This window comes from Leptidea sinapis, chromosome 44 (assembly GCF_905404315.1).
Source record: "Leptidea sinapis chromosome 44, ilLepSina1.1, whole genome shotgun sequence".
Taxonomy (NCBI): Eukaryota; Metazoa; Arthropoda; class Insecta; order Lepidoptera; family Pieridae; genus Leptidea; species Leptidea sinapis.
In genome coordinates this window covers 6,240,299-6,257,207 of record NC_066308.1, presented here as the reverse complement: position 1 = coordinate 6,257,207, position 16,909 = coordinate 6,240,299, and the positions used below count along the sequence as shown (strand labels likewise).

The window sequence follows — 16,909 nt, the reverse complement described above, 5'->3', positions numbered from 1 at the left end:
AATATGAATATCTTCATCACTACATATTATACACACAGAAATAGAAACAGTTTTTAAATACGTCGCGTAGTCAATATTACTGGGCGCACCAAAAACTATCCGTTTCTTGTTTACAGGAAACGGGCATTAGTTCGAGCGGAACATTTTTTTAAATCATGCAGTCACGATAATATTGTACCGCGACTGTTGAAACAAATTGAACAGAAAGCATTATTTACTGTGAAGAAAAACCAAAAAAGAAAAAAAAACGGCTCGCTATGATCTTGCTCCTGTGTCTCAACAGAGTACTGCCGGCGACCCGAACGCCGAACGACACACGCTTTTAAATTATATTAAAACCTAAATTATTTCTACTATCTCCTATACAGACCACGTCTACATAAATATGCTTCTAAAATTATATTTTAAGCTTGGATTATTTTAAAAATTAGCCCTAAAAAGTAGCCTCTTTAAATTTCCCGCCAAAAACATTCTGACATTTAAAACAATATTACAGTGAAACTGAATAACATATGTGGTCAACGAAATATATTAAAGAACATTGGAATGTGTAAGAAATTATTATATTAAACTTTAATCTGTAACTTAAAAGAGAACTTTATTATAAAAATACTTTATTTGACACAGAGCAACAGCTGACCGCGCGTCCGGCCGCCCAGGTCCGTTCCCCCCCTTCCTCACCCCGCACGCGAGATTCCAAAATTAACTTCAGCATTTCGTAATCTTAGCTCGCGTGTCCCTCACGGGTGAATATCTCGGAAAGTGCATTTTATATGATTTAAGTGTTAAGTCGGCCGGCGGCTGTAAGTAGTCTAGAATAGTGATGGATATCCCGACGGACGTGTGGGGGCAGCTGGCGCTGGAGGCCAGCCAGGTGTATCTGACGGAGGGCGGCATCAGGAGTCCATTTGCCAGTACGGTAATTATGGAAATAGGGTCACAGATTTACTTCAAATGAAACTATTTTAATTTTTTGGGAAAAGTATATATTATACCGGTAGGAGGCTCCATTGCACAGGATGCCGGCTAGATTATGGGCACCACAACGGCGTCTATTTCTGCCGTGAAGCAGTAATTTGTAAACATTACTGTTTCGGTATGAAGGGCGCCATAGCTAGTGAAATTACTGGGCAAATGAGACTTAACATCTTATGTGTCGAGCGCAATTGCAGCGCCGCTCAGAATTTTTTAGCTTTTCCAGAATCTTTAGCGGCACTGCATTGTAATGGGCAGGGCGTCTCAATTACCATCAGCTGAACATCCTGCCCGTCTCGTCCCGTATTATCATTAAAAAAAATTGGTCAGTTATTATATTGTAAAACAAGACTTTGTGTCTAATGATGGCTTGGGTCGTTTCGCTCATGGAAATAACAATAATATATTAAGACGTTGTGGAAACATCGCAACTATAATCTGTGATCGCTCGGATTCTTGTTCCAGCTCTGGACTCCTCAATGTTTACCAACACCGGCTGATCACAATTATGTCACTATCAGCTGATGCATTGCACAAAATAAAATAAATTGCAGATGTCTTAAGACATTTATGGAATTCCTAAAATATTCCAGAGATCGAGACTAAGACAACACAATATGAATTATCCTCGCCATTAACCATGGTCTTGAATTTATATAAAATCCCATAGAATTTAAAAACATAACCAGAAATTTTGGCAAATTTGAAAGTTCTTGTGATATAATACATACTTTTCAATTACGAGGAATTTTTTTGCCTAGTAATATTTATCGAAAATAGAAATAGTCAGAACAGTTCTATTATAATCTATATACACAACGGTTCCATATACACAATAGTTGTATACACACAACAGTTGTTTACACACAACAGTTGTATATACACAACAGTTATATACACACAACAGTTGTATATACACAACAGTTATATACACACAACAGTTGTATATACAACAATTGTATACACACAACAGTTGTATATACACAACAGTTATATACACACAACAGTTGTATATACACAACAGTTATATACACACAAAAGTTGTATATACACAACAGTTATATACACACAACAGTTGTATATACACAACAGTTGTATACACACAACAGTTGTATATACACAACAGTTGTATATACACAACAGTTGTATATACACAACAGTTATATACACACAACAGTTGTATATACACAACAGTTGTATACACACAACAGTTGTATATACACAACAGTTGTATATACACAACAGTTGTATACACACAACAGTTGTATATACACAACAGTTGTATATACACAACAGTTGTATATACACAACAATTGTATACACACAACAGTTGTATATACACAACAGTTGTATACACACAACAGTTGTATACACACAACAGTTGTATACACACAACAGTTGTATATACACAACAATTGTATACACACAACAGTTGTATATACACAACAGTTGTATATACACAACAGTTGTATACACACAACAGTTGTATATACACAACAGTTGTATATACACAACAATTGTATACACACAACAGTTGTATACACACAACAGTTATATATACACAACAGTTGTATATACACAACAGTTGTATACACACAACAGTTGTATATACACAACAGTTGTATATACACAACAGTTGTATATACACAACAGTTGTATACACACAACAGTTGTATACACACAACAGTTATATACACACAACAGTTGTATACACACAACAGTTATATACACACAACAGTTATATACACACAACAGTTGTATACACACAACAGTTATATACACACAACAGTTGTATACACACAACAGTTATATACACACAACAGTTATATACACACAACAGTTATATACACACAACAGTTATATACACACAACAGTTGTATACACACAACAGTTATATACACACAACAGTTGTATACACACAACAGTTATATACACACAACAGTTGTATACACACAACAATTGTATACACACTATAGTTGTATACACACAAAAGTTGTATATACTCAACAGTTGTTCAGTAGTTTATAAACAGACAGCGTCCTTATACCCTAAACACATGACCGGATTTGGTACGGCTGAAGCATCGGACGCGGTCTGGTAGTGAACCATATTCTATGGTATATCGCATTGTCCATCGCATACAATTATTATTACCGTCCGGAGTACGACGAGTACGAGAACGACGCTGGACCAATTGATGCGAGACGCGCACCGGACCATTTGATGGTTTTCTTTTTATGAAAATAAGGGACGAGACGAAGAGGACGTTCAGCTGATGGTAGGTAATTGATACGCCCTGCCCATTACAATGCAGCGCCACTCAAGATTATTAAAAAACCTAAAAATGCGCTCGTCACCTTGAGACATAAGATGTCAAGTCTCATATGCCCAGTAATTTCACTAGCTACGGCGCCCTTCAGACCGAAACACGGTAATGCTTATACATAACTGCTTCATGGTAGATAAAGGCGCCGTTTTGGTACCCAAACTAGCCGACATCCTGTGCAAATTAGCCTCCCACTGGTTCGGCCGTACCAAATCTGACTTTGTGTTTAGTCTCTTAGCTCCACACGCACAATCGAACCCATATAAGATCAGGTTTCACCGTTTCACTCAAGAATCACTATTGCGTTCTGCAAACGATTTATTAGTAAGAGGTCGTGTCCTGATGGCGAGATAGCACCTAGCAAGACCAGTAACCTGAGCATACCGCGAGGAGGTCAACTTGAGACGACCTTTGAATATGTTCGCAGGTGTGTGTCAACTTCTTCACAATGTTCTCTTCCACCGTTAGAGTGTCGAATGTTATGATATTGTGCATCGTTCTGACGTGTGGTGTTGAAATATTTAAATACTGCAACAACACGACATGTATTTATATATATTTGTAGAAAGATCAACAGACAAACTGTGTACAAGATAATAATAAATTAGTATCATACAACATTAGGATTAAATTTTTAATTTCCAAGCATTTGGAAGTTTTGAAGTAATAACTTTTTTAGCATCGTGGTGATTTGAAAGTCGACGAAACGAAAATGCGAATGCGAAAACAATAATAAGAATGCGAGTACTTACTGGAGGGGAGGTAATCTTGTAAAAATAAAATATGATACTAGATATACCTAGACGGTAACGCTTGCCCCTCAGTTCATTTATCAATACTTCTATACTAATATTATAAAGAGGAAAGATTTGATTGTTTGTTTTTTTGCATTGCATAGGCTCGGAACTTACTCGGAACAGATTTGAATAATTATTTCACTGTTGGGAAGCTACATTATCCCCGAGTGTTATAGGCTATATTACATTTTCAAAAAATTAGGGTGTACGGTGGTTTGGTTCCGTACAGAGTAAAACACAAGTTAGGCTCAAATGGTATATTGAAACCTTAACTTATGCTATATGGTAAAATGGTAAAATGTTGGTATGGTAATGAGCACGCGAATCGATCGGCGGCTTGTCGCGAACTGGTTACAATATTACTTAGGAAATAACGCGAGGCGACGTAAACGCTGATACGCGAAACGTGATGTACAGTCGACATGCTGTTGACCGTACATGCTGCCACCGCGAGAGAAGAAAGAGTGGTGGTGAAGATGGTACAAAAAAGAAATGGTTATGGTTAGCGAGTGACGTGAGACAAGGTGATAAACAAATTTGCATTATCTAATGGTAACCTTAATGTCTCTAGCCACAGTAATCACTAAAATTATGCCTATGCACTACAGGAGAAGTGGATTGGTCTTTCACTTCATCACTACACTTATCACTATTTTTACTAGCACTAGATTGCCCGTGGTTAACTACACTTACACACTGGTCACTAACACTATACACAAACGCTGCGTTCGTCAGACCCCGCGGCTCAGGGCGCGGCGGGTGCGACGCGGCTGGCCCTGCGCCAGCGGCTGCCGGCGCGGGCGGCGCGCTGGAGTCCTGGCGTCGGCTGCGGCGCGGGCACCACCGCCGCACGGCGTACGCGGCGGCCCCGGCCACCAGCACACCCGCCACCACGTATATCGCGACGTAGTGGTGAACGTCGTGATAAGATATACCACCCTTTAGACCACTCTCTGAATTCATTTGTTTTATTTTTGCGCCTATATCATCTAGCTCCTGATCGTAACCACCCATCACTGATGCTGGCTCCGAAATCAGCGACACGAACGTCTTATTCTGGTTAAAGATGTGGTTGATGGGGTGAATGTCTATAGCTGGTATATCCGTCTGTATGGTTAATGTATTGTTCTGAAGCCTCCGAGCATAAATGGTAATGTCTTGTCCTTTCAGAACACAATCTGGACCCAACCTAATAATGCCGCTATTATTAAGATGATTGGAAAACATTTGCTCTCCACAGATGATACGTACTGGATACGAGTCGCAGCAAAAGAAAAAGTATGTATTGACCTCGCTTAGCTGAGACCACCAATCTAGACATTTGGCAGTTTTGGTTCTGCACTGCTTCGTCTCCTGGTCTTTGGAGCACATGACGTCATCATGACTCATATGAGAAATTGGTTTTTCCAAAGGACAAAGTTGTGTCTCAGTATCTAAATGAAGACAATTATTTAATTCTAAGTGTGATATGGTCATAAATGAGTCTCTTCGTAAGTTGATCGCAATGTAATCCGAAACTGGAACTAGGGTGACCATGGTTTTGCCGTTCCGTCTTGGTACAGGATAAATTTTATATACTTGGTAATGGTCTCTACTCACTAATGGTATTCTAATTTCAAAAATAAAATAGTCATTTAGCATTTTCGCTCTGACCTTGAGTAAATGGTACATTTTGGTTAATTCTGTATGCGTGTTCTCTATTGGTAAACTTAAATCGTTGGACAATCTTCCGGAAATAATATTTAATTCTTCTAGAAGCTGGTCGGGTTTCAAAAGATGTATGTTGAACTTCCCAAAGTACACCTCCGAAACAGTATCTAAAAGAACATCCTGCACATTCTTCAAATTCGACTCCAAGCTGTTAGCTGCCATAGCGCATAATAAAAATTCATTATTGTTTTCCACGTCTTTCAATTGACTCTTGACATCATTGGTAGCGTTCTTTAACTGGTTAAGGTAATGAGTAAATATTTTATATTGTTTGTCAATTGAGCCTTGCATCCTCTTCAATACATTATATTCTGCTTCTATTACGGAAGTCTGGTTTTTCCATAGAGCAGCAAGATGGTTTTGGTTTTCCCTAATTAAATCGATGTCCTGAATATACTGCTTAGCGAATTGGTCATCGAGTACACCGAACAGCGCGTGTGCAACATTACCCACAGCGTTGATAAGGCCGCGCCTGCGCCGCGCGTGCCCGCGTGGGAACTGCTGCGTCGACAGAATGTTATTGTAATGCGATAACTCTGTATAACTGTGCTGTAATTGTATTAAAATAGATTCACAATGGTTTCTGACTGACGATTCCTTGCAAATATATTCCATATGATCAATATATTTGGATAACAATTTACTGCCTTGCCAATATGGTTTTAAATCGTAGTATACAACTAGTTTCCATTCGTCCTGAACTAGTCGCATGGTTGATATTTTATCTAAATATAAACTTTGACTGTCGTTGAAGTTTATAGCGTTGTATGCACACGTGGCTGGTGAAAATAAAAAGGTAAACAACATAAGTGCCATGGTAAATAAATTAACAATTCCTCTTCTAGCTCGTCGCTTTGGTTTTGGTAAATCGTCGTTCGACTGGTGTTTCGGCTGGTTATGGTCAGTGGTTTCATGAATTTGGTTACTGTCTTCGTCGTTGGAGTGGTTAATAGGTAAAAGAGATAGTTTGACTACTGGTCGCTTCATAATGCCATTTTTGGTTTTAACAGAGACTACTCGAACTAGCCCATCTTGTCCCGGATGTAGCTGCACGATTCGACCGAGAGCCCATTTACCCGGTGGCAGGTTAGCATCGTGTATAATTACAATGCCGCCAACATTTAAATTTGGTTGTGAACGTCGCCACTTGGACCTAGCGTTCAACTGTGTGAGGTACTCCGCTCTCCATCTCTTCCACACATCTTGGTAAATCTTCTGCACTAACTGCCATCTGGTTCGTAAGTCGTGTTCTGACTCAACAATGGTCAATGTTGGTCCACTGGACAGAAAATGAGAAGGGGTCAAACAATCTAAGTCTTCGACGTCTTCACTCAGCGGGCACAGAGGTCTGGAGTTAAGGCATCCTTCTAGCTGAGCTAGAAGAGTAGAGAACTCCTCGTAGGTGAGTTTTTGTTCTCCTATTACTCGCTTCAGGTGGTATTTCAAGCTCTTCACTGCAGCCTCCCAGAGACCGCCTGCGCTTGGCCAAGATGGTGCGTTGAAGTGCCATTCTATCGACATTTCAGCTATTTCTGCATAAAACTGGGCATTCAATATGGTTTTCAAGTTAACAATCTCCTCTTGCAAAACTCTATTTGCTTTTATAAAGTTCGTCCCGTTGTCACTGTAAATGTGACCGGGCGATCCTCTCCTGGCCGCAAGTCTTCTGAGGGCTGCCAAAAATGCTGAGGCGGTGAGATCAGAGACCAACTCCAAATGTACAGCCTTGGTCGCCATACACACGAAGACGGCGACATATCCTTTGGTACATCTCACTGATCTACCCTTCGCAGACTTGACGTCAACAAAACCAGTAAAATCAACCCCCAAATGGTAAAAGGGGCGGGTCCTGTTGATTCTTGCAGGTGGTAAGTCTCCCATCAACTGGTCGTGTTTCAGGGGGTCGTGCCTTCTACATAGCACACATCTCCGTAGCCTCTTCTTTACAGCATTGTTTCCTCCCAGGATCCAATATTCTTGACGCAGCCAAGCAAGGGTTAACCGGGGACCCCCATGAAAGGTCATCTTATGCGCGTGGTCAATAATCATGTCAGTAAGCAAATGGTTATGTGGTAAAATACACGGATGTTTCATACTATCTTCTATTTTGGCGTTGGTCAATCGCCCCCCAACCCTCAAGAGCCCCTGGTTATCAATAAATGGTTTCAATTTTAATAATTTACTCTTAGGGTTAGGTTGGTTATGGTTTTTAATATATTGTATATCTTCTAAAAATTCTACTTGTTGTATATGCCTTATAATTAAGTTTTTAGCTTTTCTTATTTCTAATATAGTTAAGTAGTTTGTTTTATTAGTATTAAATGACTTAGGTGTAAAACGTAACACCCACGCAAGCACTCTTGAAGCTCGCGTAAAATCGCTGTATCTGCTAATTATACTATCTATAACCTTGTTTTGATATTTAATTGTGTTTACATTTATATTTAATAATGGTTTTTTAAGCTCTTCGCAGGTTGTATATAATTTATTGGTTAATTTGGACTCTTCAAACGATCTTAGCCAGTGGGGACCTATCCACCACATGGAATGGTTAATCAGCTGTTCTGTGGTAATGCCTCTACTTGCGCAGTCAGCTGGGTTGTCCTTTGTTGACACATAATGCCAGCTACTCGATGGTATAATGTCAATGACCTGCTTCACCCTATTCGCGACGAATGGTTTCCATTTACATGGGTCGCCGTTGAGCCAGCCTAACACAGCTGTCGAATCAGACCAACCGTAGATTTTGATGTTGTAATCTGATAGGCATTTACAGGTGATCTTCATGACCTTGGTAAGTAGAACCGCTGCACATAACTCTAATCTAGGTAACGATACATTTTTCTTTACAGGTACGAGACGAGACTTCGAAGCTACTAATACTACAGAAGACTGGTTGCTGGTAATATTGTTGACTCTGCAGTATACAACACAAGCGTAGGCATTTTGTGATGAATCACAAAACCCATGTAATTCAATGGTGTCGTTCTTAGAAGACTGCAACCACCTTGGTATGGTAATATGGCTAATTTTCGTGATGTCAGCCTCTATGGTTTTCCATTTTGTGTTGATGTCAGCTGGTAATTCGTCGTCCCACAGAAGATTTAAGAGCCATACTTCCTGGAAGAGTAGTTTCAACTTGGTGGTAACTGGTGAAAGCCATCCAAGCGGATCAAATATCTTCGATATATTCGAGAGTAAACTTCTTTTGGTGAGTTTACTGACTGGTTCGGAATTCAATTGAAAAGTGAAATAATCTTCGTCGGGATGCCACTTAAGTCCTAATGCCTTGGTTGATTCCTGGTATTTAAAAACATATGCTTGGTCTTCGCATGGTAACTGGTTATCTGGTAGTACATCTGGTTGATTTGACGACCACTTCCTTAGATTGAATCCACCTAACTTAAGGAGATTTATGAGGTCGGAAATCAGCCTCCTTGCAGACTGGAGGTCATGATGTCCATGGAGGAGGTCATCCATGTAGAGCCTGGTAGCCAGAACTTCTGCTGCTTCTGGGTAACGGTGACCTTCATCCTTAGCCAGACGTTTCAATGTCATCATGGCTAGGAATGGTGCGGCCTTGGTGCCGTATGTGACAGTGGTAAGTTGGTATTCTTCTAATGGTTGCTTTTCAGAGTCCCTCCACACGATCTTCTGGAGCGGCTGGTCATCATCATGGACATCTATAAATCTGAACATCTTCTCTATATCGGCTGTGAAGGCTATTTGGTACTGCCTCCACTTTAATATGAGAGTAAACAAATCCTCTTGTAAATTTGGTCCAGAGTACATAAGGTCATTCAACGAAAGTCCAGTCGAAGTTTTCGCTGAGGCATTAAAAACAACTCGCGTGGCAGTCGTCGTGGAATCCGTTCTGATTACACAATGGTGAGGTAAATAGCACTGAAGTATCGGATTACTATTACATTTCTTCATATGGTTTAAATTAATATATTCATGGATAAATTGTTTGTAGTTCTGTTCGATAATTTTATTTTTACAAAATCTGCGTTCTAATTGCCGAAATTGGGCTACGGCTTTGGTTTTAGACTCACCCAATTTTTCGGTAATCTCTGGTTTTAATGGTAACCGTACAACATAACGTCCGTCTGGTTTGCGCGTAGTATGCTGTTGATAATGATGAAGGCAATGGTTATCTTCATCCGTAATATTTACAGAGTTGTCTGAGATATCTTCAATCTCCCAGAACCGCTGTATATCCTGCAAGTCGACCATGACGACGTTGCAATATGTTTGGTTTGGTTTTATGGTACCACTAAGAATCCAACCGAGCTTGGTATTTTGCGCGATTGGTAGTGATGTGCCATTACGAATTAAACCTGGTAAAATAATTAATTCGTAAACTTCAACGCTTAAAATTAAATCTATTGGTCTACTTTTATAAAACTCTGGATCTGCGAGTGGTAACTTTTGTAAATACGGCCAAGCTGGTTTTTCTAATGTTTCGTGTGGTAAATTCCCGACGACATGCTTCATCACATAGGCTTCCGTTTTAAATGTGAAATTATTATGAAGAGATGACACTGAAAGCTGTGCGACTCCCTTACTATTGTTGGCTTTTGCGCCTACTCCGACCACCACACAGTGGCGCTTAATCCTGGGTAGGCCTAAAAGTTGAGCGGCATTCTCTGTAATGAGAGATGACTCCGCGCACGGGTCTATGAGGGCTCGCATGGTATGGTGACAGCCATCCATAGACATAATATTAACTTTAGCTGTTGCTAATAATTTGGGCATGGTTTCTTGTGGGGCATTGGTAACGCATATATTGGATCTTCTAGGAGAATTTTCGATCTCGGTATTTCTAGAAGTAGATGGTGCAAAAGTGACAAGAGCATTATGCAGAAGAGTATTATGCTGCTGGTTACAAAAACGGCAAGTTTTTTCCGAAGAACATTCCTTGTCATAATGGTTAATTAAACAGTTTTTACATAATTTGTTGGATTCAATGACCTTAAGTCGATTCAGCGGTGCGGATTCTAGAAATTGTTTGCATTTAAACAATTCATGGCAACACGTTTTACAGAGTATGCATTTCCGTTGTGGCGCAATATGTACTGGTTTCGTATTGACGTGGTTTATTACAGCTGGTCTTGGTTTAAAATTTCTGTTCATAAAATTATGTAAATGGTTATTGGTATGCTTTTCAGCCCATGGTTTTTGGTATTGGTTTTGGTGTACCTGGGATGAATTTGATTTGTTGAAGTCCTGCTTACGACGAGAGCTTTCTAACGAAGTAAATTTAATTTCTAAAAATTTCAAAAAATCTAACAAAGTAGGCAATTCTTTTGGATTCTTAAGCGACACAATGTAATCATTATGGGTTTCAGTATCTAACTTTTGGCACAAAATATAGACGATCAATGGGTCCCAGTTGGAAATGTCGATGCCCATTGCTTTTATAGAGTTAAGACACTCGTTGGTGGTGTCATGTAACCTTTTGATGACCGCTGCAGATTGATGTTGAATCGTAGGCATGGTTAGTAACAATTGTATGTGAGAATTAAATATTAACCTAGTATTATGGTAACGTTGGTTTAATATGTCCCAGCATACTTCGTAGTTTTCAGAATTGATGCGTAAATGGTGAACTAATTTTTCAGCCTCGCCACGGAGCTTACTTTTCAAGAATTGCATTTTCTGCGCATTTGGTAAAGATTTATTATGGTGAATTGTTTCGGAGAATAAATCTTTAAAACATATCCAATCTTGGTAGTTTCCGCTGAAGGTGGGAATGTCCATTTGTGGGGTTGAACGTTCCCTGTAAGATGACGACCACATCTGTCTGTTCACTGCCTTCTTCATGGTGTTGTATTTCTTCTCCATCTCAGCGAATGCTGTCTCATACTCTTCGTTGTCGAGCAGCCCTTCGCTGTCGATGTCCCAGTGAAGAGAATCGATGACCGACCATCTTGATTGGATAGTTCGTAAAATATCTTCGAACTCCCAGCGGTCGGAGCAGCTTTCAAGGTCGACAGCCTCTATGGTACGGGATAGCGCCTTGAAGTTGCTCTTCTGCTTTCGCAGCATTTCTTCGACCCTACTGGAGTTGCCCTGGTTCGATAGCTTTGGTGCAGGGAAGCTAAAAGAGGGACCCTCCTGAGCGGGAGAGAAAATATCGCGCCTATCTGAGCCCTGCGATAATGGTGTAGCAGGTCTCAGTAATGGTTTGCTGGGATCGCTGGTTACGTAATTAGAAATCATATTCCTAACTTCCTGGTAAAAATCTTTCGTCCGCTGGTAATGGTTTTCCGCGAAGTAGCGATGGTTAGGGTCTTCAAACTCAGCACAAAGCCTAGTATGGTTGGTCTGGAATTCACTCCAGTACGAGTCTAAAGCGTTGAGACGTTTTTCAATATAGGCGGGTGTCTTTCGTTCTGGCCCGTCCTTCTTGAAATTAACACACTGCGTGTTAATCGCGGACATAATCTGGTTTTGGGTGGTTAATAGAGCCTCCATGGTTACGGGTCAAAAGAGAGTGGTAAAGAGTGGTGAGTGATAAAAAGGAAAGATCTTACTTGAAGACTGGTACGTGGTGACCTGGTGTGTCCTCAGCAGTCTCCCCGTTGGTAGTCGCTGGTAGTATCGCCGATCTGGTGAACTGGTTACACTCCACACACAAGCACTTTGGTCAACACTAATTTGGTTCACTACACACGCGACGAATTTTGGTTAAAATGGTTAACTAATGGTACTGGTTAATAGAACGATGGATCACAATGTTTTTGTGTCCTCGAAATGGTTAAAAAAATTCTGGTCACTGGTTAACAAAAGGCCGAAGGACCACAATGTCCTTGGAATGGTTAAAAAAAATTCTGGTCACTGGTTAACAAAAGGCCGAAGGACCACAATGTCCTTGGAATGGTTAAAAAAAAAAAATTTGTCACTGGTTAACAAAAGGCCGAAGGACCACAATGTCCTTGGAATGGTTAAAAAAAAAAAAATTTGTCACTGGTTAACAAAAGGCCGAAGGACCACAATGTCCTTGGAATGGTTAAAAAAAAAAAATTTGTCACTGGTTAACAAAAGGCCGAAGGACCACAATGTACGGTGGTTTGGTTCCGTACAGAGTAAAACACAAGTTAGGCTCAAATGGTATATTGAAACCTTAACTTATGCTATATGGTAAAATGGTAAAATGTTGGTATGGTAATGAGCACGCGAATCGATCGGCGGCTTGTCGCGAACTGGTTACAATATTACTTAGGAAATAACGCGAGGCGACGTAAACGCTGATACGCGAAACGTGATGTACAGTCGACATGCTGTTGACCGTACATAGGGATCCCTACTAAAATTCCAGTAATGTAACCCAAGGTGTAAAAATATGTATGCGAACGACGTCGCGGGGTATCAGCTAGTACGTCTATAAATTAATAGATAGACTGTGACAGTTGTGAAAACGTCGAAAAAAATTTAATTTAGAACTACCCTCTATTTTGAGCAATTCACGCACACTAACACAAAGTGTCGTACAAATCGCGAGGGTAAGACGTAGCTTGTCACGCACACTTAATTAATATTCCTGTCCTGTTTTCATCGCTGCTCCACTGATCTGTATAAATATCACTGGACAGGCTGTTCCATATAACATACGTTTGACAGAAAATTTTTGTGCCTATTTGAAGCAAGAGAGAAATAATTTTGACGTAAAAGGCAAATGGCTGCAAAGGAACGTACAATACTCTGAAGTATTTTTACATTTTGAATTAATTTCGTTCATTTTCCGTATTATATATACTTCAAAAATCAACGTTATAAAGTACACAAATATTTTTTGTATATAGTTCCCACCATCTATCTATGTTTGGCTGAGGTTGTCTTTAATATAGTTTTAGTACCGCAGACTCTCGCTACATGGCCAACAGCGCCAAAATGGCGAATATCAAGCAGGCACAAAAGCACTTTGAGAGCCGCCAGTCCAGTGGTATATAGTAGAGGTAGTGGTCGCTCTGAGCCGGAACCTGTCTGAATCTGTCTCTCAACATGTTGGTTGCTGTCCCCAGACTATCGAGAAGCTGCCCGACAAGGTGCTGTTGAACGTGTTCTCGTACCTGAGCCACCGCGAGATCTGCCGCATGGCGACGGTGTGCCGGCGGTGGCGGGTGGTGGCTTACGACACGCGGCTGTGGACTCACGTCAGCCTGCGACCTGAGATCTCCGGCCTGCACGTGGGTGAGCAGCTCGCGGCCACACTTGGTCCTAACATCATAACATTTACTCAATTGTTGTGGACTCAAAGATAAAACTATAATTGCATAGTTTCTCCACATTGTTGATATAAGATCACCTTCGCGAACACTATTTCACACCAGGAAGCTTATGCTGTTTTAAAGGTACCCATATCTATCTAGCTCTGCGTTTTAATATTTTCTTTTGTGATATTCAGATCCTGATTCAGACGAACACAAACTTATAATATCAGATGATTGGGCTCTGTCCTTTCTTATCGCATTAACAGAATCAAATTTTACTGATGAATGAATAGTTAATACAGGATTTAGTTCTTCAAGACACCCGTGAAGGTGTCGTAAAGTTCTGGAATCATTACAAAACTGAAATTTTTGTAAGAATCTCTATTCGGATGGCTGGATGTCTACATTCTACAAGGTACATTGTATTCGTAGCTCTTCTTAGGTGAAAAAATTTCACCAATAGAATCGTTCTTCTGGGCATCATAGCAGCTGATCATCCAGGAAGTTACAACAAATGTCTTATACTCCTACAATACACACACCTACGATAGCCTTCAGTGTTTATATCTGGATGTAAAGAACATAGGTATTATAGGTATATCTTTGCCTGCTACTTAGTGGTAATTGAAATCAGACATCGCAGAGTCTAAAACGAATAAATCAAGATCATATTTATAAAAGAGGATACTCTAAGTTTGTTGGTTCTAACTTGTTCTGTCTGTCTGTGAATCGCGCTCTGCTTAATTTTCTTTTGTGATATCGCATCGTGCATGGAGAACATTCCACAGACGCTTCAGAACTCGATTCAGGGGGACTCCTACTAATGCCAAGGCTTGCCCGTATCTGCTGATAGTCACTCTTATCTTCCTCTGTCATGCGTCGCACAGCACTGATGTTATCTTCAGTAGTAGCTGTTAAAGGACGTCCCTCACGCGGATCATCATTGAGATTGCTACGTCCACGCTTAAACTCCTTAAACCAATTGTAAATAGTGGCACGATATAAGCCTTGCTTGATTAAGAGACGCTTCATTATAAAATGCTAATCGCAGCCTATCATAGCTTTATTATTGAGTAAGCCCACAACGAAAGTCATAATAAATCATCGACCGAATATTTTCTCGCGTTAGGCTCATTTTCACGCTTAACAAGAGTTTTAGGTTTGCCGCCAATTCAAAAAAACAAATGACAAATGAATGCAATATACTACATTAGGTTACCAAAGAGTTCTAAAATTGAAATTCAAAAAAAGTCTTCATTAGCAATGTTTCTAACTGGCCAGTTCTAAACATTTGCAGTGTTACCACTACAGCAGCTCAGATGTTGGGTTTTCTTAAAAGAAACACCAAAGCTTTCAAATTCCCTAAAACTAAAATTATAATCCATAACTCCCTAGTTCGTAAAGTGCAAGTGTTGCAAGTGTCCTTTTAATGCAAACCAATCACAATGAGTTGAGAGTATTCAGAGATCATTTCCGCTTCACGTAGTGTTCAGTTCTCGTGGTTTCTCGCATCGACAACCCTATGAGGATTGAGGAACGACTGGCTGAGTTTAACATGGTCAAACTGAAGGACAGGGGATTGATGTATGACCTATGTTTTCTCCATAGCACAGTAATCGTAAGGTAAATTGTGAGTACCTTCCACAGGTACCTGCTCAGTCGTATTGCATATAACGTCCCTTACAAGTATCCGAGAGCTAAGTTTCATAAAATTTTCTATACCCCACCGTGTAGATCGAATCTAGGCTTACAGTCCCCTGTCAAGCGCATTATTGAGGAGTACAATTTAATAAATGATCGCATTGAGTTGGACGTGTTTCATGACTCTTTATATAGTTTTAAGCTAAATATTTGGGAGCATTTAAGAATTTAGTGTATATTATTGTTTTTAGTTATTGTAAAATTTAAAGTCATTCAGTATTATTATTTTTTATGTGTTTTGTTTTGTTTTTTATGTGCTATGTACACGGTAATTGTTGCACATATCAGTTAGGTTACCCTGTGTGTGTAACTAATTTGAAAGGATAATATGTGTAATGTGGTAACTTAATAATCAAATAATAAGTAACTTAAGACTCTTGCTGTGGTCGAAGTACTTCGTTTAGTGTCGGAGTGTCGAGTGTGTGTGACGGTGCTATCACTCCGCAGGGTCGCTGGAGGCGCTGCTGGCGCTCATCTCCATCAGGTTCGGGCCGTCGTTGCGCTACATCGAGTTGCCCATCGAGCTGATCACACACACCGTGCTGCACGAGCTGTCCGGCAAGTGCCCCAACCTCACGCACATGCTGCTCGACTTCAGCACTGGTGAGCTTTCATGCAACTCTTTTCTTTGATCTCAGTGTCTCCTAAGAAAGTTCTCATTTTGGTTTTAACTAAAATTTAAAAATCAAACTTGTCAGTCAAGTCCGTTAATCTTATATCTTTAAACGAGCAATTCTTGTATATATAATCCGAATCTCGATCCAATCTCCAACGATTTTTTTTAAATTTAGTACAGGGCATTTCAGGGGCTATAAATCAATCTAGCTAGGTTTCAATTTAAGAAAAATATAGTTTTATCCATGTTTTAATGAGAAACATCTACACTAACAATAGAATACATAGGTAAATTTTGCCACTATATACAAGACTATAATAGCTCAGATGGGAAGGTATTGGGTGATTTGGAAAGCAGAAGACCCCGGTTCGAATCCAGATGTCCTATTAGTTTTTTTTTGTTCAAGTTTTTGTACTTACATTCTTAAAAATGCTGTTACGATACGATAAGATTAGTGTTCGGAACAGAACTACATCGTTAAGCATCGCACTCGTATATTATTCTTTATTGTTTTTGTGGACCAAAAATTCTCTAGCATGAGATCCTTAATGGTGGCGGGTCGGCCATC

General features: G+C 40.0%; 1 protein-coding gene across 2 annotated transcripts in view; it reads left to right on the top strand.

Annotated features, from left to right (window-relative positions):
* Positions 1-16,909, top strand: part of LOC126977256 (F-box/LRR-repeat protein fbxl-1) — a 43,060-nt gene that overhangs the window by 14,561 nt on the left and 11,590 nt on the right. The window contains exons 1-3 of one of the 2 annotated variants that reach the window (XM_050825998.1): positions 715-919; positions 13,836-14,004; positions 16,173-16,328. In XM_050825998.1, coding sequence (XP_050681955.1) covers positions 824-919; positions 13,836-14,004; positions 16,173-16,328 — 421 coding nt within the window. In that variant the 5' untranslated portion in view covers positions 715-823. Of the gene's footprint in view, positions 1-714; positions 920-13,835; positions 14,005-16,172; positions 16,329-16,909 lie in introns of those variants that run through there. The other variant, XM_050825999.1, reaches the window with a different exon arrangement.